We start from the raw sequence: 19,695 nt of genomic DNA, 5'->3' as shown, positions 1-19,695 counted from the left end.
CTACAAGCTATCTAAGGATGGTACTATAGAACGCCACCTCAAGGTAGGCCTAGTGGCGCCATCTCTTGGTCAGGCCGGAAATTTATCAATCCACCCTCGTATCATTCTTACTTTTATATTTTAATTTAAAAATTGCGGGAGATGAAGAAAATATTAGCGCACTTGTTGTTTTCCTAGTTTAATAAAATTTTGGTTTCTTATCAAAAATATTGCATTTATTAATTTTAATTCATTACGCTTGTATTTTTAAAAGAAAAAACCTCCCCTTTGTTAAAGAAATATTCCCCTGTTTTCCGTATAAATGAACTGCTAAACCACTGAGATCTCTGTATCTTCTAAAGACTAAATCAAGCTTCCATTTTTAATTATATAAATACATTGTTATGGATTCTAAATAATTGAATACATACAGTTCGCTATTTAAATTTAAATACAGATAATAACAGTGTTTCAAAATACATAGCGTGAAATGTTTTAAAGAGGATAAAGTACTATATGCAAATCAGCATCAGTAAAACTGTAATAATTATATTAAACTGCTTGTTGAAAAAAAGAAAGTATAAAGTAAATAACTGTACTAATTAGTACAATTACTTGCCGTATTGTTGATAAACATGCCTCTTATAAAGTTTAAAAAAATTTTATTAGGTAGATGTTTTTTTTTTAAATTCTTAAAAGTTATTGTTTTTTCAAGTAGAAGCTCATCCAAGCTCATTTGCAGAAAATCTCCACGTAAATTAGAGCTTATAAGTTTGTGGGTATTTTGTATGTAAATTTATTTTTGTGGCACAAGCAGGTGGCAAACGATCAAATACGTGAGGTTGTAACTTATACCGATGATAGAGTACAAATCGAAAAGAAACCAAAGAAAGTAGCCCGGAGGAAGAAGGAAGACACTGGTGGGGCTTCCATGGCGCGTGTCCAAGTGGCAGCTGATGTTCTCCACCAGAAGGCACGTCGTCTGAGAGTCTTGTCTCGAGACAAACCTTACTTGACTTGAGATACTCTAGTTTTTCATACTTTTTACCCTTCCACCCTTATAAGCCACCTTCGACGACATAGTGTGTTTTACAGTCAGAATCTTGAGCTTACTCAGCTTTCTCAATCCTAAGTGTCACCCTTAATTTCGAGTCACCTCTCACTTGTTATCTTCATCCGACCAGATTTCAGATCTCGAATTTCAAGCTTAAACTGCTATGAAAGTCATTTTCAATTTCATCAATTTAATGACACGTACTACGTACGACGGTGTTTGAAATCTATGTTTCTTAAATAATTATTGAGAACATGTTTCCTAACATAATTTCTTCTTTTTGTTCCAGGTGAGCTCAATTTGAAGATGTTTTAACTCAAGGCCTTCGTGAGTAAAAGGAAGTTTTATAATTTTGGTTATTTACTACTAAGTTACTGAATTCTTATTCATTTTGAACAAAGGAGTATTTTTTATAGTGCCAATTCGATTTTAAATTTCAGAGGTTCACATTAAGATGTCAGCATGATTCAGTACACTGGCAATCCCATTAAAGTAACTGCCATTTTAGTCGTCACTAGAATTTTAGTCCTCGGCATTTTGACGTATTGACAGAGTGGGCAGTACTTTCAGTGTATTAGGTGGCTCAAGTTGCATTTTTTGAGAAAGTGTCATTTAGGACCATGTCCGAAATCGCACTTCAATGAGATTCCCAGTGCATTTTGATATATAATTCCTTATATATTTATATAAACAGAAATTGTAAACAAATATGGGATGAAATAAAGAAAAAGGAAGGCTTTCCATAAAATATTCTTAGTTTTTTTTATCGAATTTCGTAAACAAGAAAAAAAGAATTTCAGGAAAACCCAGCCTTTCTTATATTTCAATTATTTTCAAAAGTTTATGCTAATATAAAAAACGAATACTATCAATTTTATGCGGGCTAACACATTTTTGAGACCGGAACATTTAGAAAAAATATCATTTTTGATCTTGTCTGGTAAATGATGCAAGAAATCACGAAAGAGGAAAAGGTATTTTTTTAGAACTTTCCTGGATGAATAAACTTTTATCTAAATATTTTTTGTGCCATATATTTCTAAAAACAATTTAAAAAATTACAAGTGCTCTTTTAGAGGAAATCCATTTTTTTTAATTTTAGAAAAAGAACGGCCACTTTTTCATTTTTCAAATTTTTATTTGGGATCAGTTAAAAGAACAAGAATTCTCACGTCGAATAAAATAAAGAACTCCCGAATACCTACACGGAGAAACTTCCAGTTATAAAATTTGTTGGTATATTATTATTTTTACAATACAACAATAGCAAGCCAGGATATAGAGTCACTATTGCAAGACTTACTATTGTAAATATTAAACTCTGAAGTTATTGTGTCTATTGAAATATAAAATAGATGATTAAATAATTGCACTTATACCAAAAGAAACTTACTATAATCCCTAAGACAGTGTGTGAAGTTTACAAAACACAATAGTAAAAACATTATGTCTATATGTTCATTCTACGCACTTCTAATTTTTCCCATAGAAAATAGGAAAAACTTCTATGGTCAAAAGAGCAAAATAAAAATAAATTCGCATTCACTTCACGCACTATACATTTTATACATTAAACATACAATTAGATATTTATATTTTATTCTAAGCTGAAAGAGAAAAAACCTTTTTAGAAGATATCAGTCCTGGCGGGAATTGAACACGGGTCTCCGGGGCAGCAGAACGGAGATATTTTCCTGTGATAAAATAAATTATGAGGTTTAGGAATTTTATCATCATAAAATTCGGCGCGTGTAATGACATAATTTGGTACTGAATCGCGAAGCACTACATTCAATTGTTTTTCCTTTCATTGCAGCTTCCCATTGAAAATGGTAATTTTTCTTACCTGTTTTGCAATTTATGTTATTTTAAATGCTAGATATTGCAACTAAGGTTTTATCATTTAATTTGTGAATATCACTTTTTTCAACTTCAATCTGCTATCAAAAATATGAATTTTTCTAACTATAAATGGCAATTATTAGGTTTGTAGTATATTTATAAATGAAATGGAAAATGTATTTCTTCCTATGGCTGCGGCAATAATACTATTTTCTCGGCTATATCCTAGATTGCCATCGAACTTTTATAAATATCAATTATCAATATTATAAGGCCAAATTTTACGATCAAGAGTTTCTCCGTGTACGCTCGTTCCGGAAATACTGCATTTTGAAAAAAAATCTGTAACTTTTGGAAAATTCGAAAATAATCTTCGAATGATTGTAACAAATCTACAAAATTATTTTGATCAAACTGTCAAATACATTATTCTTTATTCTCACCACATAATGACTCATCCAAAAACTAAATCTTTCGGACACCATGACTTGGACTTTTCTTGAAAGTTTCCCTGATTTTTTGAGTATACGAAATATTGTTAACTTGATCTTTAAACCCTGGGAAAATAGTTCCAAAAATGCAAATTAGTAATATAAAAGATGTTAAGAATTGTGTTTAAATTCGCAAAAAATATGGTTAGTTTCTCTAATTACAAAAAAAAATAATTTTATTACAAATATTAAAAAATTATGCTTATTTATGTTATTATTATGTACATCCATAGAACGCAAATTTGTTCATTTGAATTATTTTTAATTTTATATGGCCTTTTTGGGGCTATTCTGATGGGATTCGAGAAGTTTTCTGTACATTGTCCAAAAACATTTTTCAAACACAATATTGCATTCCCTCTTTTTTCTATTATTCTCGAGAAACTTCCCCTTTCCTCTTTAAATATACGAGCTTAAAGTACCATTTCTTCTAATCTAAAGAATTGTTCATCATAATAAATTAACTTATTTAAATTAAAAATGTTATCAATTAATTTTTAGAATTAAAATTAAATTTTTTTACGTGCTTCTATAAAAATATTGAAATGAATCTGTATAATATTGAAACACTTTATACAATATTCATAAATAAATCAAACACAAAATAAGAAAAAACAATATGTCGTAACATCCTTTTAAAAAAACTTGATACTGAAACACGTTGAAAATGGAAAAACCGTGGACAGAAGTTGTTATCCCATATAAAATTGGAAAGCTAAGTTAAATGTTCAAACTTGAACAAATTAAAATTGAAGGTTCAAAATTGAGTCACTTTTATTTTAAATCTTTATAGGAACGTTGAATATTCTAAACTTTTATTTTTAAAATTTACAAATAAAATTTTAAAGCTCAAATATGTTTTCGCTGAATCTATATAATTTAAATATTTTACGCTCTCAAATTTTAACAATTTTTAATTTGAACTTGAGAACATTCTATTATAGTAAAAGCGAAATGACACATCTTGGAGAAAAATATTAAATTATACTTAGATGTATCATGATTTGATTACTAATGATGGAATTTTTTAAATAGAGAACGATTTTAAACATATATAAATTGTGTATTTATAACAAATTTTATTTTTTTTCATACCTTTTTATATCGCCGTGAACGGATTTACATCTACCTAAGTATATCTAATTAAACTAAATTTTTTAATGACAATGATCAATAAAATCTCATTTCACATTATTTAAAAATATAAAACTTCTCATAAAAAGATTCTTTCTTCTTTTCTACATGTAAAAATAAATGTTTAATATTTCCCCTGGCTTACCCTTTTCCTGAAAAATTATCCTTTTCCCCTTTTTGAGCTTCTTTTGTGCTGTGGCCCCTGCGTTTTGAAAAGAAACTTTGGAAATTAATTGAGCATTTCAATCTCAGAGCGTAAGAAATAAAGTTATTAAAGTAATTAAGCATTAATTTTTTTAACTCTTCAATTTTCCACTTGTAAATCGATGACGAAATTTTAGAAAAGTTCTTGCATAAGATTTTATCCCCTAAAATGAACAATAAGCTGGGCCAATATTTTTATTTTATCTTTATAATATTTGAAATGATCAAAAATTGCTGTGCTTTCAATTCGAAATTTTCCCTTTATAAGTAAATAAAATATTTCATGTTTCAATCTAAAAGTTTTAAGTATATGACATTTTAGAAAATCGATCCTGGGTACGGTTCTTTATTTTTCATTTATTGTTCATTCGAGATTCTGCAGTGGGTTATACTCGATATTTATTTCTTCTCATCATTCTATTGCAAAGATGAATAATAAAAACTTTCCTAAGCTATATCTTATCCTTTCTAGCATAAAAAATCGTAATTAGCACACATCTTATGGTGACTCAACAATTTTAATTTGAGATATAATTACAATCACACAGGATGTCCCTGTACCTTTAATCATCCCACCTTTAATGTTTAGCATTTCTCGTGGTCTCACTTATTTTTCTTATGCAATTGGAATCGTGTCGTCACGAAAACAATTGAATAGTTACCTGAGAAAGTATACTCGTGTTTTATCCTCGTAATACTAGTACCATTTATGCCGTAATTGAGTAATTCGCTACTCGACTTTTGAGAACGATTTTGTAACACTCCTCTCTGAACGAATCAAAATAATAATGCTATATTAATCAATTTATTATCAATAAATTGCTCTTTCTCTCTCTCTCTCTCTCTCTCTCTCTCGCTTACTTTACTAAATTCATTTTAGTAATAAAAAGAAAGTTGGAATGAAAATAAAAAAGTTTTATGAACAATTTTATGGATTTTGATGTGCTTTCATACATTATCGTTATGTATTTCACATTTCTCGTTTTATGAATTCCATTACCTTATATTCGAAGCTATCAAGCCCAAAATTAGGTCACTAGAACATTCTGTGATTTATTTCTGAACTGAATTTCTGTATTCTAGATGGTCTATTTTAACGTGATAACGTCGCAGTTGTACAGATCGGTCAAAAGAAAAAAAAAAGAAACAGAAGCGAGACCTTCAATTTATTTGCTTCGAAGTTTGCATGACATTAGGGAATATTTTATTTAAATGATAAATAGAAAATGGTCTCGTTTTTTAATTTCAAAGAAGTGACCACCAAAATTGCAGGCCTAACAGACCGACGCATATTCTCTATTCCTATTGTACCCTATATTCAGCTGCTATGGTCCCTAAAGTCCCCTACTTTCAAGATTTGGTCCTTGTAGCCGCTACAAGGACCGGTAGCGGTAAACCGCCCTATACACTCTATAGATTTTTAAGAAAACTAGCATCATCAATCACGCGTTACGCGCGTGTGTGGTTTCTTAATTTGAGCGCAACCATAATTTTAAATACAAAATAAAAACAACAAATTTAATCTGTAAACAATGATTTTAATTTTTAAACAAAAAATGGTAAATTCACGGCGAAAAATGTAACAGTTAAATCCTCAACCAAAACGATTTTAATTTTGAATAAAAAACAGTTGAATTAGTAAAAAATGAATTTTTGACAAGGTAGTTACATTTTTCAACCAAAGAGATTAATTTTGAACTAAAATTATGAATGTTATACTAAATAAAAAAATGTTAACAAAGTTATTTAAAAAAGAAGTTGCATTTTCAACCAAAAAATATTAAATCGTCACGAAAAATATAATAGTTAAATTTTAACAAAAAATATTTTTATTTTAAATGAAAAAGAATGGAGTTTATCCTAAAAGACATTATTTCAACAAAATAGTTAAATTCTCAACAACGACAAAAAAAACATTTCAGTGTTAAGCAAAACAGTTGCAATTTTAATTTACAAAGACAATTTATCTTCAACCAAACGTCATTAATTTTCAAACCAAAAAGCCGAATTTTCAACCAGAAAAGATTTTTCAGTCAAGATAAAAGAAAAGTTTTACTCAAATTATAATTTGAAGAGAAAAATAATTTTTAATATATAATTATCCTAGGTTTATCGAGAAAATTCAAAAAGATTTTTGAAGATTTCAGATATGTCGAAAAAGTATCTAGAAACATTGTAAACAACTTTTTTCGTATTTTGCATGATTTAAAAAAATTTTAGAAATAATTTGAGTCGACTTAAAAGATATTTAAGGCTATTTGTCTGCTCGAAATCTTCAAAAATATACATTTTATTTATAGTTCTTGAAAATATTTTCAATTTTTTCATTATTAAAATTAATTTTTCTAAATTTCTTTGGAAATGATTCGAATTTTTCCCAAAATCTTGAAAAAATTTTCACAATATTAAAGAAATTGCCTGAAAATCTTTCAGATTGCTTTTTGACAATTATAGAAATCTTTCGGAATGTTTTAAAATCTGTAAAATAAATTTGGTAAAATAAAAAACAATGTTATAATTAGAACATTGGCTACGATATCGAGGATTTACATTTTGTAACCGGAAACCTTTGTATTGTTTAATTCATAAAAGTTTAAAACATAAAATTATCAAGTTAAATGGTTTTTTAATTAAAATTGTTCAATTATAATAGGGGTATACTGTATACATATACATTACTGAGCGTTTAAATAAAAAATGTATTATTTTACTCGATTAAAACGGCCAATCTGCTCTTGCATAATTTCAAGTTAGAATCTTTCAAAATTGAACGCTTTTAGAATATTTGACACAGATTTTCGTTACACACGTGGTGTAAATTTTAAAGTACAAGACTATAAACAAAAACAAATCTTGCTGGGATTCCAATTACGATAATTTGGGATGTTTGGTCGCAGCTGCTCTAAAGGCTGTCTTGAGGTGTCCTGAAAAAAATTCCAGGCAGGTGTAACAGCCGAAGATAAGGGCACGTGTTCGTGTTCAAATAAATGTGTATAAGTGCATAAGGGTATTTATGTGTGTGTTTATGAAAAAGTGTGCGTAACTGTCCGTGGAGCATGGCACGAGTCCGAAGCACCCAGCAGGCAGATGGCAGATGTTTCTTCTTCGGGGAGGCCTTAGTGATGCTTCATTTGCCCTTTTTTCCCGTTTTCCCTTCTTTCCTTGTTACCTTCCTTTTCTTATTCTTTCAAGGAGCAGCAGTAGCAGTAGCCCCACTCGAGGATTGCTCTCATCTCATTTTTATAGAATGGAATGATCCTTACAGAGATCCTCACTCATTTTTCGCAGGTGTCCTGTTACATAAAGTCATAAAGACCCTTTTCCATCACGTACGACCGCAAGGCACACGACATGACCAAATTTATTGACGCTTTTATGGGGAATTTGTATTCTAGTATTTTTTATTACTTTCTTCATGTATTTATCATATTTCCCGGCGAAGTCTGGACTGCCGATTACTGGGTGTTTTCCGGTGTATTTTCATCACAATTTTTGCAGCCTCAGACTCACTACACTATTTACACTATTTGACCCTTTGTTTTAGCAATAAAACTATTTGACCCTTTTTTTAACAATGAAACTATTTTACTACTATTTAAAAAAAATTGAACTATGGAGACACTATATTCTCACAGTTTTCTGCTAATGCCCCTCTTTCTTTGATTTTTCCTTAAAAAATATTTTTCAACTTCTTCGCTAATTGGTTAAAAATGTTCTCAATGACTGACTAGGTTTCGTCCGAAATGTTGAATTTTGAAGCAAAATAAATAAGCTTTCGTGAAAATAGCTGAATTTTCAACCAAATAGTTACATTTTCAACAAAAAATATTAATTTTCGACTAAGAAGATTAGTTTTGTATTAAAAAGATGAATTCTCAACAAATTTCATACATTTTAAACCAAACAGTTAAAAATTTGAACTAGATTAAGTTAAAGCGAATAAATAATAATTCTAATAATAGAATAATAACAATAATAATTAATAATAATAAATAAATATAAAACGAAGTTTTAACAAAATTCTTAAACCCTAAACTAAAACAGATTCATTCTAAACCGCAGTTACATTTTTAAAAAACAAAAAAAAATTATTATCGAACAAGAGAAATTTTCAATAAGATACATCAATTTTTGAGCAAATAGTGGTATTTTCGAAATTTTCCAATAAAATTACAAATTTTCAAGAAAAAACTGAACTTTTAATAAAGTATTTTTACTTTCAAGTTGCACCCAAGGAGTGAATTTGTAACATAAAAAAATTAATTTTCAACGAGAAATGCAATAGTTGATATTTCAACGAAAAAAGATTTTTATTTAAAATAAATAGCAATATAATTCAACCAACAAAAATCAATTTTCAACGTTTCATACTGAAATTGCAACCAAATTTTAAAATGTTCTACCAAATTGTTTAATTTCAATCTAAAAATACAATTTTTCTACAGATCCTTAGAATTTTTAATCCGAAAATGTGAATGTCCAACAAATAAGTTCTTTTTTAACCGAAACAGAATAATTTTTAACCAGAAACAAGCAGTTTTAACCAAAAAAAGATTATACATTTCTACAGAAAGAGTTACATTTTCACACCAAAAAAAAATTGGCTTAAATATTTTTCAGGTCAAATATTTATTTAAGCAGAAACTTTTTTAAGTATTGGATAAAATAAAAAAATGGGGTTTTTGTGGCTACGAGAATTGTTTTTTTCAAAAACCTAATTTTTCACTTTTCCTCGAGAACTATGCTAGATATAATAAAAGAGTAGGGGTTATTTATTTTAAAGTTTTTGCAATGAGCACATTTTTTTTATTCAACCTGTCGAGAAAAAATTATATTGACCATTTGGCCCGCATTATATGTGCATCATTGATGAGGGCCAATTCGGCCAAAAAATTTTATGTAAAAAATGTGAGTATTTTTTAGGGAATCGACTTTCAATATTTTCAGAAAAAGAGTCGTCATTTTAATACTCCCTTTCTCTGGAAGAGAAATATATGTCGGAAGAAAAAATTAAAATTCAGCAAAATATAACGGAAGAGAATAAACATTTTATTAATTTAATTTTAGCCAGGACGCTAAAGCCCTGTTCTTAGTTACATTCTAAGTTATTAATTAATAACATCGCACTATGTAAACTGCCAAAAAACTTAAATTGGTTAGACAGATGTGCCTTGATATATTGTGAACCATTTCCCAAAATTTTAGAACAGTATTTCCATTTTTCTTATCATAAAACTGCTGAATATAATCTCATGTTATTGGTTACGGGATAGCTTAAGTCGGATTGATTTGAATGACAGTTTCTTATAATTTACATGATCCCTGATTATAAATTTTGTTTAAAAATGTTTAAATCCAACATTGTAAATCCAGTATAACTGAACACCTTTTTTAAAGTTGATGGGTTTGTATGAAAATTGTTCTTTAGAGGTTCTTTTATCTAACATGATGATTGCGAATGTTATTGTCTAAATTTCAAATTCTAAAATGATTGATTCAATATAGCTGCAACATGTATTCGTATAACTTTAAACGTTTCAATTTTGAAATTATTGAAATTTAACAGCTTTCGAATAGGAACATTTCAATTTATATATGTATGTTAATTAGAGACCTTGAATATTAATTAAGATGAAAATAATTTGTAAGAATGTACTGACGCTATGCATAAAAAGTACGACCCTGTAATTTCTTCTCTCTTGGCTGTATGAAATAAAGTTCCAAATCACATTATCAAATCTTTTATTGTGTTTTTAGTTAGAATCCGTCGGCATTTCGAAAATTCTTTTGACCCATATTTTGTTCACCATTTTGAATTTAAAATTGTAAATAATATGTTTTAAATAATGGCGTAAAAAAATCTCTAAGAACCAATTTTTGTGCCAATTTTAGTGTCTCCTATAGTCAACTGTACTTTACACATATTTTAGTACTTTTAAATTTGGATAACCTCTGAATGTAACCTTTCACTTTGAATGGTTTTTTTTCTTTTTAATAATTTGAATAGTTTTCAATGAGAATTGCTTTGAAGATCTTATATCTAAATGAAGTATGGAAAGGCTAAAAAGAGGGTAAATGACAAAGTGGCAATTGTTCAGGAGAGCGAAAAAACATTGTTTAAAATATAAATCACAATTAAAAAAATAAATAAAATCCCGCTTCCAAAACTATATGAGAGAGATGTTTGAACGTCTTCATTAACGTCTTAATAGGCTACGATTCCATTTTTAAATATTTGTTTTAAACTAATGGAGAAAAAAGGGCACTAAAGTTTATCGATTTGTGCAAGTTCAATTAATGCACTTCAGGTCGAGGGCACGTAGCTTAAAATAGTCATTCATATCGATTGGTTCCAAGCACATAGAATATCTTCGGATAAGGTCACTCTTAAATTCGACATACTGACGCAAAATTCCCCGTTTTAATGTCACGACACGTTCCAACTATGTGACAAAGTGAGAAAAATATGGGCCATTGGAAATTTGAAATTTTCTTATATATATTTCATGTCACGTTTTATTTTTTAGCTATTTAATTGACCTTTCGCTAGAACTCAGTCATTTAAATTTCATCTGAATGTTAATATAATCCATGTTTTGTATTTAAGGAAATTTGAGTATATTTTTTTTCAGTGATTCTGAAAACCTTCTTTTTGGATCTATTCTAACTTGTTCCGAAATCTAATCCTATCGAAAAAAAGTGATCTCGTAAGTCTCGTAATCATTTTTTTTTGTTTGAAACCCTGATTGGCTTTTCATTGATTAAAAATTTTTTATATGTTAAATTTAAAATTTTGAAAATTAAATTTCACAAAGAATCCTTTCAAATAGAAAAATTCATTAAAAATATTATGCAAATTCAGAAACATTTGTGCTTTTCAATATTCCTGCGCGGTAAAATTAAAAATTTTTCTGGAAAGTGTTATTTTTAAAAAACAATTTAAAAATGAAATTATAAAGTTTCGAAGAAGACTTAAATTTATTTTTAAAAATGTAGATTGTATTAGTTTTTTTTTTTCACTGGAAATGAGCATTTTTAAACAAAAATCATCTTCAAGATTCTCATTTTTCAAAAACTTTAGTTAATTTTAGTGTTTTACGCCGGAAATGGATATTTCTGGTATAAAAATCACTAGATTTCAAAGAAGATTTACAACTTGGAACAATTTTTTATTATGTTAGTGTTTTTTTAAATATTAGTATTTTTAATAAAAAACATAATATTTTTCAGATTATCCTTTATAATTCTTAAATCCACAATTTTTTATTTTTTCGGTCATTTATACCGGAAATCGGTACTTTTAATATTGGAAAAATTTTAGGACATGGTAACATTTTTAAATATAAATTTTTAATGGATATCTATTATTTTAAACAAAAAACATTAGATTTAAAAAAATAAGAGGGAATACGAGCGTTTTCATCCGAAATCAGTTATTTTAGACGAAAATAATTTGACTTCAAAAATCAAACTTACAAATCTTTTAATAACTTCAGATTATGTTGGCCTTTTTTGTCGGAAATGGGTATTTTTTAACAATACTGTACCAAAATATTATTTATTAATTCTGAAGTTAAAATGTCAATTTTCATGAATTATTAAAAATATTGACTTCGCTTTTCTTTTTTATTATTTTATATAATAATTATTATGAAAAAAATGTTCAAATTTACAACACTGAATAAGTTTGTTTTGTAGTATTAATCATTTCTTTGATTATTCGATAGTAATGATACGTATATATTTAAGAATATCCTGTAATTATAAAATTTCAAAATGCTTGCGCCATTGAGAAGTTTCTTGTCCTTTTATAAAGTTAATTTCGTAAATTAAGGAAGATCGTTCTCTGATTTTATATATCAAAACTACCATTTCTACAGATATAGATATTTATATAAGGACTGAAAAAAAAAACATTATTTATAACTTCTTCGCGTCATTGTTGTATACTAATTAGGGCGATCTAAATGAAAATTTTTTGTCTTCTAAAATGGCCGCCTTCAAATTTTTCTTTATCTTTCAAAGTGTCCCCTGAATTTTGGCAGAAATATAACAATATTTACACACTTTTGTAAAGTCTTTAGCCCGTTTTTGCAAAAGAGTTGAATAATAATAAATATTTTTGGTAAATTTGGTAAAAAATCGGATTGATTCATTTCTTAAAAAATAAAGCAATAAATGTATTCAAATGTCAACTAATTGATTAAAAAAGGAAATTAAAATAAAATGAGTAATTTATCGCAAAAATGGTCTCTCAAGGCCACTAAGTGTTTCTGTTAAATTGCCATTTGGATATTCCTTTACTTATTCTTTTTTTTATTTTCCGATTTTTAATAAACTCATTAAATTACAATTTAACCATTTACAGATGGATAATTAAAAGGATCACACAAGTATTATTTAATACTTTAAAGATTTTTTGGGACAGGATTGCTTGTAAAATGTGGTCCTTAATATTTTAATATTAAGACAATTCGGAAGCATTATAGCAGGAAAAATGTAGAAACATAGATCTTAGATTTATTTTTTATTGTTTTGAATAAATATTTTAATGATTGTTACAGGAATGAGTTCTAAAAGTTAGTTTGAAAGGATCTTTAATTTTTTTCTGATGAAAGTTGCATGTGTGACACTTTTATTCACCTTCGTGAAGTAGTTTCGATTTTAAATAAATTGATCATATTTGTTTTAAGGTTCCTTGGTAGCTCTTAGATTTATTTTTTATTTTGCAAAATAAATCTTTAAATTATTTTAACGGGAATAAGTTCTAAAAGTTAGTTCAACAGATATTTCTTTTTTTCTAAAGAACGTTTCTTGTGTGGGATTTAGTTCGCCTTCGTGAAAACCATTAAAGTATTGCGTGACTCATCAACGAACAATATTGTCTTAAGTTTTACGTAACATTTTTGTACATGACGTATATTGCACTATGTAAAAAGAAGGTTGAGTGTCACGGCCATCACGAGCAGAAGGAGCGTGTGCCTTCTACTATCTACCTGCTGACGTACAGGAGCGTATCGATAAATCTGATAATAATTTCCATATTGTAAATTTAAATTTAAAATAGAAAAAATGCTTTAGGTTAAAAAACAACTTTAAAGCTCTGAATCTGCTAAAAACAGTATGCCAGGATTCCAACTATAAGGGCAAATATTAAAGATTAAAAACAAAGCACTCTTTTTTTATTAAAAACAAAAATAGAGTGAATTTGCCAAACTAAAATCTGTTTAAAACCAGTCTCAAATTTGGACGCATGCCTTCCATTTTTATTACTTTTTTCATCTTTTTAAAAAATGCATCTTCCTGCACTGAGAAACATCTGCTATCTTTTCGAGATTTTAGGCGTAAAAATATTTGTTAAACTGAAACTTTTGAGATTTTTTACTGAAATGTAGTCAATTTCGTGAAAAATGCTGTCGACATCTGTCGTTCACTTGATCAAGCTTGTGGTCAATGTTTCATGTAGTATGTAAAGTAATGGGAAAATGATGATTAGCAATATTGTGGCCACAGGATAGTAATAATAATAATGCTGTAAATTATTATATCTTTAATGCATAAACATTAAATATGTTAACTTCCCTATCGAATTTAAATTTAAATTTTATAGTTTTTTTAATGTGAAAATTGAAATCTTACGAAATAGTCTGAAGTCGCCTAGGAAATCACTGCGTTCCTCTGAAGCCACTTAAATCGCATAAAGTAACGGAAATATTTTACAATTTTCTAATTTAACTTCAATTTTCTGAAGCCCTTAGAGTCTTAAAAGTCATTGTATTTTTCTCAATTATTTTAACAATGGCTTATAGGCTCCTTGGGCTGCTAAAGCACCCTAAAACAAACAAAATTCGTGTTTTCTGACTGATAGATCAAATAATTTTTATTTTGGGCTATAAAGTTAAAAAAATCGTCAGAAAGGTAAAAAAAACAATAAAGAAAATAAACCAAATTTCGAGCTCTTTAAAATTTCTAATGCGCACATTTTGTTCATTTAAACTTTACTTTAGGATATGTAAATGTGTAACTATTATGTTAAAAATTAATCCTTTTTGTTTCAAAATTCTAAATTTTTGTTGAAATTTTGACTTTTTGGATACCAAATTTAACTATCTTCTAAAAAATTCATCTTCTTGGGTTGAACATTCAACTATGTCTTTAAAAATGCAAATTGATTTGGTTTGGTCAAAAATTTATATTTTTGTTGAAAATTATAGTATTTGGTTGAAAAATCATATTTCTTAATTTAAAATGATCTTTTTAATTGAAAATTCATCTTCTCAATTTCAAAATAGTGAAATATTTCCAAATATGAAATATAAATATTTAATATTTTAATTTATATTGGATTTGCCCTCGATTTAAAAAAAAAATTGAAAAGCTTAATTATATTTATAAAAAAAAATTCAGATTAAAATCATTTAATTTACCTCAGCATCCACGTGTGAAAGAACGTGTGTTTTTTTAATTTAAAGCAGAAAATTGTGTTGAATTGTCAACTGTTACACTTTTCTTTAAGAATTCATTATTTTTATTGATAATTAAAAACCTTGGTTGAAAGTCGAACTTCTAGTTGTTAAACATTTCGTTTGAAAATTAATTTGTTTAACTGAGAATTTAACTATTTAAATTTGAAAATTCAACTCTGATTGAAAATTCATCTTTGTGGGATGAAGTTTAAACTTTTTGGTTAAAACTTCAACTCTTTTATTAAAAATTCAATCTTTTGGTTCGAAAATTCAAATTTTTATATTGAAATATTTACCTTTTCGATATAAAATTCGTCCTTTTGCATTGAAAAATCAACTGACTTCTAAAAAATACGTATTTTGGCTTGACATTCAACTGTTTGATTAAAAATATAACTTCTTTCGGCTTGGTCAAAATTTTTTTCTTTCGAATTCAACCATGTTTGTTTGGAAATTAACTTTTATGTTAAAAGTTCACTTTTTTCTCAGTTTCCAAGTATTCAAATGTTTCCAAATTTTGAATGTCAGTACCATTATGTTTGAATTTCCCTTGATTAAACAAAAAAATGTTGAACGTCTTAAAGAGTTGGACGATTTTTAAATTTCTTCGCTTTTTAAAACCTCTCTTCATTTTTAGAGTAAATTTTAAAAATTTCTAAATGAAATTCGGATTAAAATAATCTCTTTTAAGCCGACGTCCCTGCGAGAAGACGCACGTGTTCAGGCTTCCCTACAGCCCTTCTTTTTTCCCCACCTTTTGGATCATCGTCTTACTTCCTTTGCACCTCGATCAGACTTCTAACAGAAAGAAGGTCCTTTTTTGAACGCAGCTGCTCCTCGAACGATTCGGTTGGATTCAGTCAAACATCCGGCGTTGAAACCTGCAGACGTTTTTCAATGGCTGTTGGATGTTAAAAAAACCCTTACCTATCTTTTAACGTTTCTTTTCAAGAAAACTTGAAAAATCGGATAAAAAAGTGTTTAATTTCATTAAAAAAGTGTTTAATTTCATTAAAAAAAGTGCTAAGTACACTATTAAAAAATTGATTAAGATGTAAACACCTAAAATGGTGCATTGATAAATAATAATTTGTTTCGTAAGGAAGTTAGTAAATCTGAAACTAAAATAAGTTTAATGTGAAACTATATCTACTTTCATGTTTAAAAAAGAGTGAGTGAAAGATAATAATTTTGGAAAGAGAGCAGCGAATCAAATCACCATGATAATCGTCGTTTCTGGATTTCTCGTGGGGTACGTATTACGTTATGTAATTAGGGTGACATGCTAAGGGTAGTGACGGGGTTGGGGATTTCGATTCATGATTCACAGTGTGATTCATATGACTGAAGATGACGGGCTTGCAATAATGATGGCAAATTTCGTACGCTTGACACGTGCTCAATTATTTATATATTCCTTTGAACACTCGACACGTCTACTCGAAGGTTAATTAGACGAGAAGGATAATGAAATAGATCTCAAAAGGGGTAGCACCTCGCTGCGCTGAAATAATTTTAATTACCGCTGCGCTGCTCGTGAAGCGTTTGTGAAAATAGAAAATTATTATGGAATGAAAGAAATTTAAATTTGATGTGAAAAGTTGGAACAGTGCTAAAAATGTTTAATTACTTAATAATCTAGATTCTCAAGGCTCAAATTGCCAAATTATCCTGATTTCAAGAAACTTCCTTTTTCCTCTTAAATGCGAATTGAATAATTAGATTCAACTATTTTGTTGAAAATTCGTCTTTTTTTAAATTCATCATTTTTAGTCAAAAATTCAACTACTTGTTTGGAAGTTAAACTACTTTAAAAACATTATCTTATTGGTTGTAAATTGAACTATTTTGATGAAATTTCGACTTTTTTAAAAATTAATTTTCTCAACTGGACACAATAAACTATTCCTTTTTGACTTAAAATTCATTGCTCTTAATTTAAAATCATACTATCTGATTGAGATTTGAACTCCTTTTTAAAAAATCATTTTATTGGTTGAAAACTTAAAAACTTTATTGAAAATTCGATTTTTCTGGTTGAAAATTGATTTTCTTACTGTTTTGTTGAGAATTCGTCCTTTTGTGTTGAAAATTCATCCCATTTGTAAGAAAATTGATCTTTTGGTTAAAAGTACAACTGTTTTGTTAAAACTCAATCTATTTTCGTTGAAAATCTCAGTATTTTGTTGAAGATTCGCAATTTTTATTGAATTCCATTGTTTTTCGTTAGAAATTAATTTTTTTTTTACATATCAATTATAACCGTTTTGTTTGAGAATTCATCTTTTTTTGTTGAATTTTTTCTGTTTTTATTTAAATTTAAAATCTTTATTTGTTAAAATATCAACTACTATTTCATTGAAAATTCTTCTTTTTTTTATTGAAATCCCACTTTTTTTATTGAAAATTCTACTAATACCTAGTTAACAGTTGAACCTTTTTGGTAAAAATTCATTTTTTTTTCATTTAAATTATTCAAGTTTTTGTTTGAAAAAAAAATTCAACTATTTGGTTGAAAATTCAACTTTGTACTTTGAGAATTGAACTGCTCGATTAAAAATTCGATTCTTTTTTAAAAACTTTAAATATTTTTTCAGTCATATTATTTGTTTGAAAATTAAACTGTTTTGTTGAAAATTCGGCTTTCATATAGAAAATTCGTCCTTTTGGATTAAAAATACATCTTCGTTTATTGAAAATTAAAATGTCTTCTAAAAATTTTATATTTTGGCTTGAAAATTGAACTATATGATTTGAGAACTTTTAAAATTCATCTTTTCGTGTTTAAAAGTTATAACTGTTTTCTAAAACACTGGACATTTTAACTTGAAAACTGAACTCTTTCGTTGAAAATGTAATCATATTAAATTTAATAATAATATTAATATATAATAATATTTATTCCCCTATTTTCGTGAAAAATAAAAATCATGGAAACCATAAAACTGCTTAAAATTGTTTCTAAATTATTGAAAAATCCCGAAAGTGTCCTTTTGATTTAATATTTATGCAGTGATTTTATCTTTATATCGAATTTCTATTCTTGAATATATTGATCTTTTATAAATGAGGAGAGAATAATGTACGGGAAATTAATTTTTTTATCACAATGACGGAAAATTTTATTCGCAAGATAATAAAAGTCAATTTTTGTTATTGACTTTTGTGCATAGTAGTACTATTTTTATGAAGGGTGTTTGGTTTATGTCGAATGAAGCTACCGGAAATTACGTTTGGTAATCACGTAAAGCGGATATTAAGCCAGACAGCATCGACTCTGCTAATGACCGCGAATTTCAAGTTCGCAACCTGGGAGGAAGAAAATTGATTACTGCTACTTAAAATTCCTTGTAATTGGCCTTATCGCCAATCAAAAACAGCCATTGTATACAATAATGTCAAGTTACAAAATTATGCAATTGAAGAATAATTGTTGTAATTCCCTTGCTGATTAAAAAAATTAATCTGGCTTCGTATTAGATATTAATTTACAACGTTCGGTAGTTAATTGTTTATAATTTAAGCAAGTAATTTATTTACAATTAAAAATGTAATATGTAATGACTATACATATTATATTTTTCGTTGATAATTGGATGAAGAGCACTTTTTTATTTAAACTTAAATTCATTTTTGTTTAAGTAGCAATCCCCTACAATCTACATTGTAATCGATTGATATTGAACCCAAAAAGATTTTAATTTTAAATAAAGCAAAGTTCAATTCATCCAAGAAACTCGACTTTTCATTGAATTTTCAACCCAAAATTATGAACTGTCAAATAAAAAATTAATTTCCTGCCAAACAATGCACTAACAAAATAGTTGAATTTTTTAAACTTCAATCAATAAAATAAATTTTCTACAATAATAATTAATAATTATTATCTATTTTTACATGTAAGCATACTGCATGTTTGAAAAAATTGTTATCGTTTAAAAATGTTTATACCTTGTTAAATAATAATTTTTTTATTTCTTTTTTTTGCGCTACAATCTTTTTGTAGCTGACCTTAAAAACTGTTTTTAACATTTGAGAGCTTTCAACTCATAAAAATACATAAGAAAAAAATGTAAACGTATAAGGAAAAAACATAGAAAAAAGAGGTTTTTCAAATAGTAACTTTCGTGTTTTTCAAATTATTTCTTTCTAGCTTACTTAGAAATATTCTTTGAACAACTCAAGGTTGTGTATGCTGAAAAGAATAAACTAGACAAATATTAAAGTTTATAACTAATCAAAATCTGTCTACGAAGAAAAATACATTTAAAAAATGCTAGCATATGCATTTTTCAATTCTGCTTATCAATTTCTCAATCTTTGATACTCTTGAATTTTTTGCTGATGTGTTTAATCAGTAGAAAGTTTGACAGATTTTTTAAAGTTAGCTACAAAAATTCAACATAAATAAAATAATATAAAATATTAAATATAATAATAATATTTTTAAAAAATAGATGAAAGGCACCTTAGAAGGTTAGAAGGCACGGTTAGAAGGCAGTATAAAAAGCTGTTTTCCATCATT

General features: G+C 27.6%; 1 protein-coding gene and 1 long non-coding RNA gene across 5 annotated transcripts in view; both read left to right on the top strand.

The window, feature by feature from the left end:
- The window catches only part of LOC117174622 (IQ motif and SEC7 domain-containing protein 1), a 187,413-nt gene that overhangs the window by 138,689 nt on the left and 29,029 nt on the right, over positions 1 to 19,695 (top strand). Inside the window, exon 1 of one of the 4 annotated variants that reach the window (XM_033363873.1) lies at positions 16,383 to 16,422. The exons of the other annotated variants lie outside the window; for them this stretch is intronic. Within the exon in view, the coding sequence (XP_033219764.1) occupies positions 16,391 to 16,422 (32 nt within the window). The 5' untranslated portion in view covers positions 16,383 to 16,390. Of the gene's footprint in view, positions 1 to 16,382; positions 16,423 to 19,695 lie in introns of those variants that run through there. 4 annotated transcript variants of the gene reach the window in all.
- Positions 978 to 1,769, top strand: LOC117174625. The gene is made up of 3 exons (XR_004467326.1): positions 978 to 1,240; positions 1,323 to 1,360; positions 1,474 to 1,769. It is a non-coding gene; the product is annotated as an uncharacterized LOC117174625 (long non-coding RNA).

The sequence above is a fragment of the Belonocnema kinseyi genome, chromosome 6 (assembly GCF_010883055.1).
Source record: "Belonocnema kinseyi isolate 2016_QV_RU_SX_M_011 chromosome 6, B_treatae_v1, whole genome shotgun sequence".
NCBI lineage: Eukaryota > Metazoa > Arthropoda > Insecta > Hymenoptera > Cynipidae > Belonocnema > Belonocnema kinseyi.
Note: the sequence above shows the minus strand (reverse complement) of the source record. Positions and strands in the feature narration are given on the sequence as shown.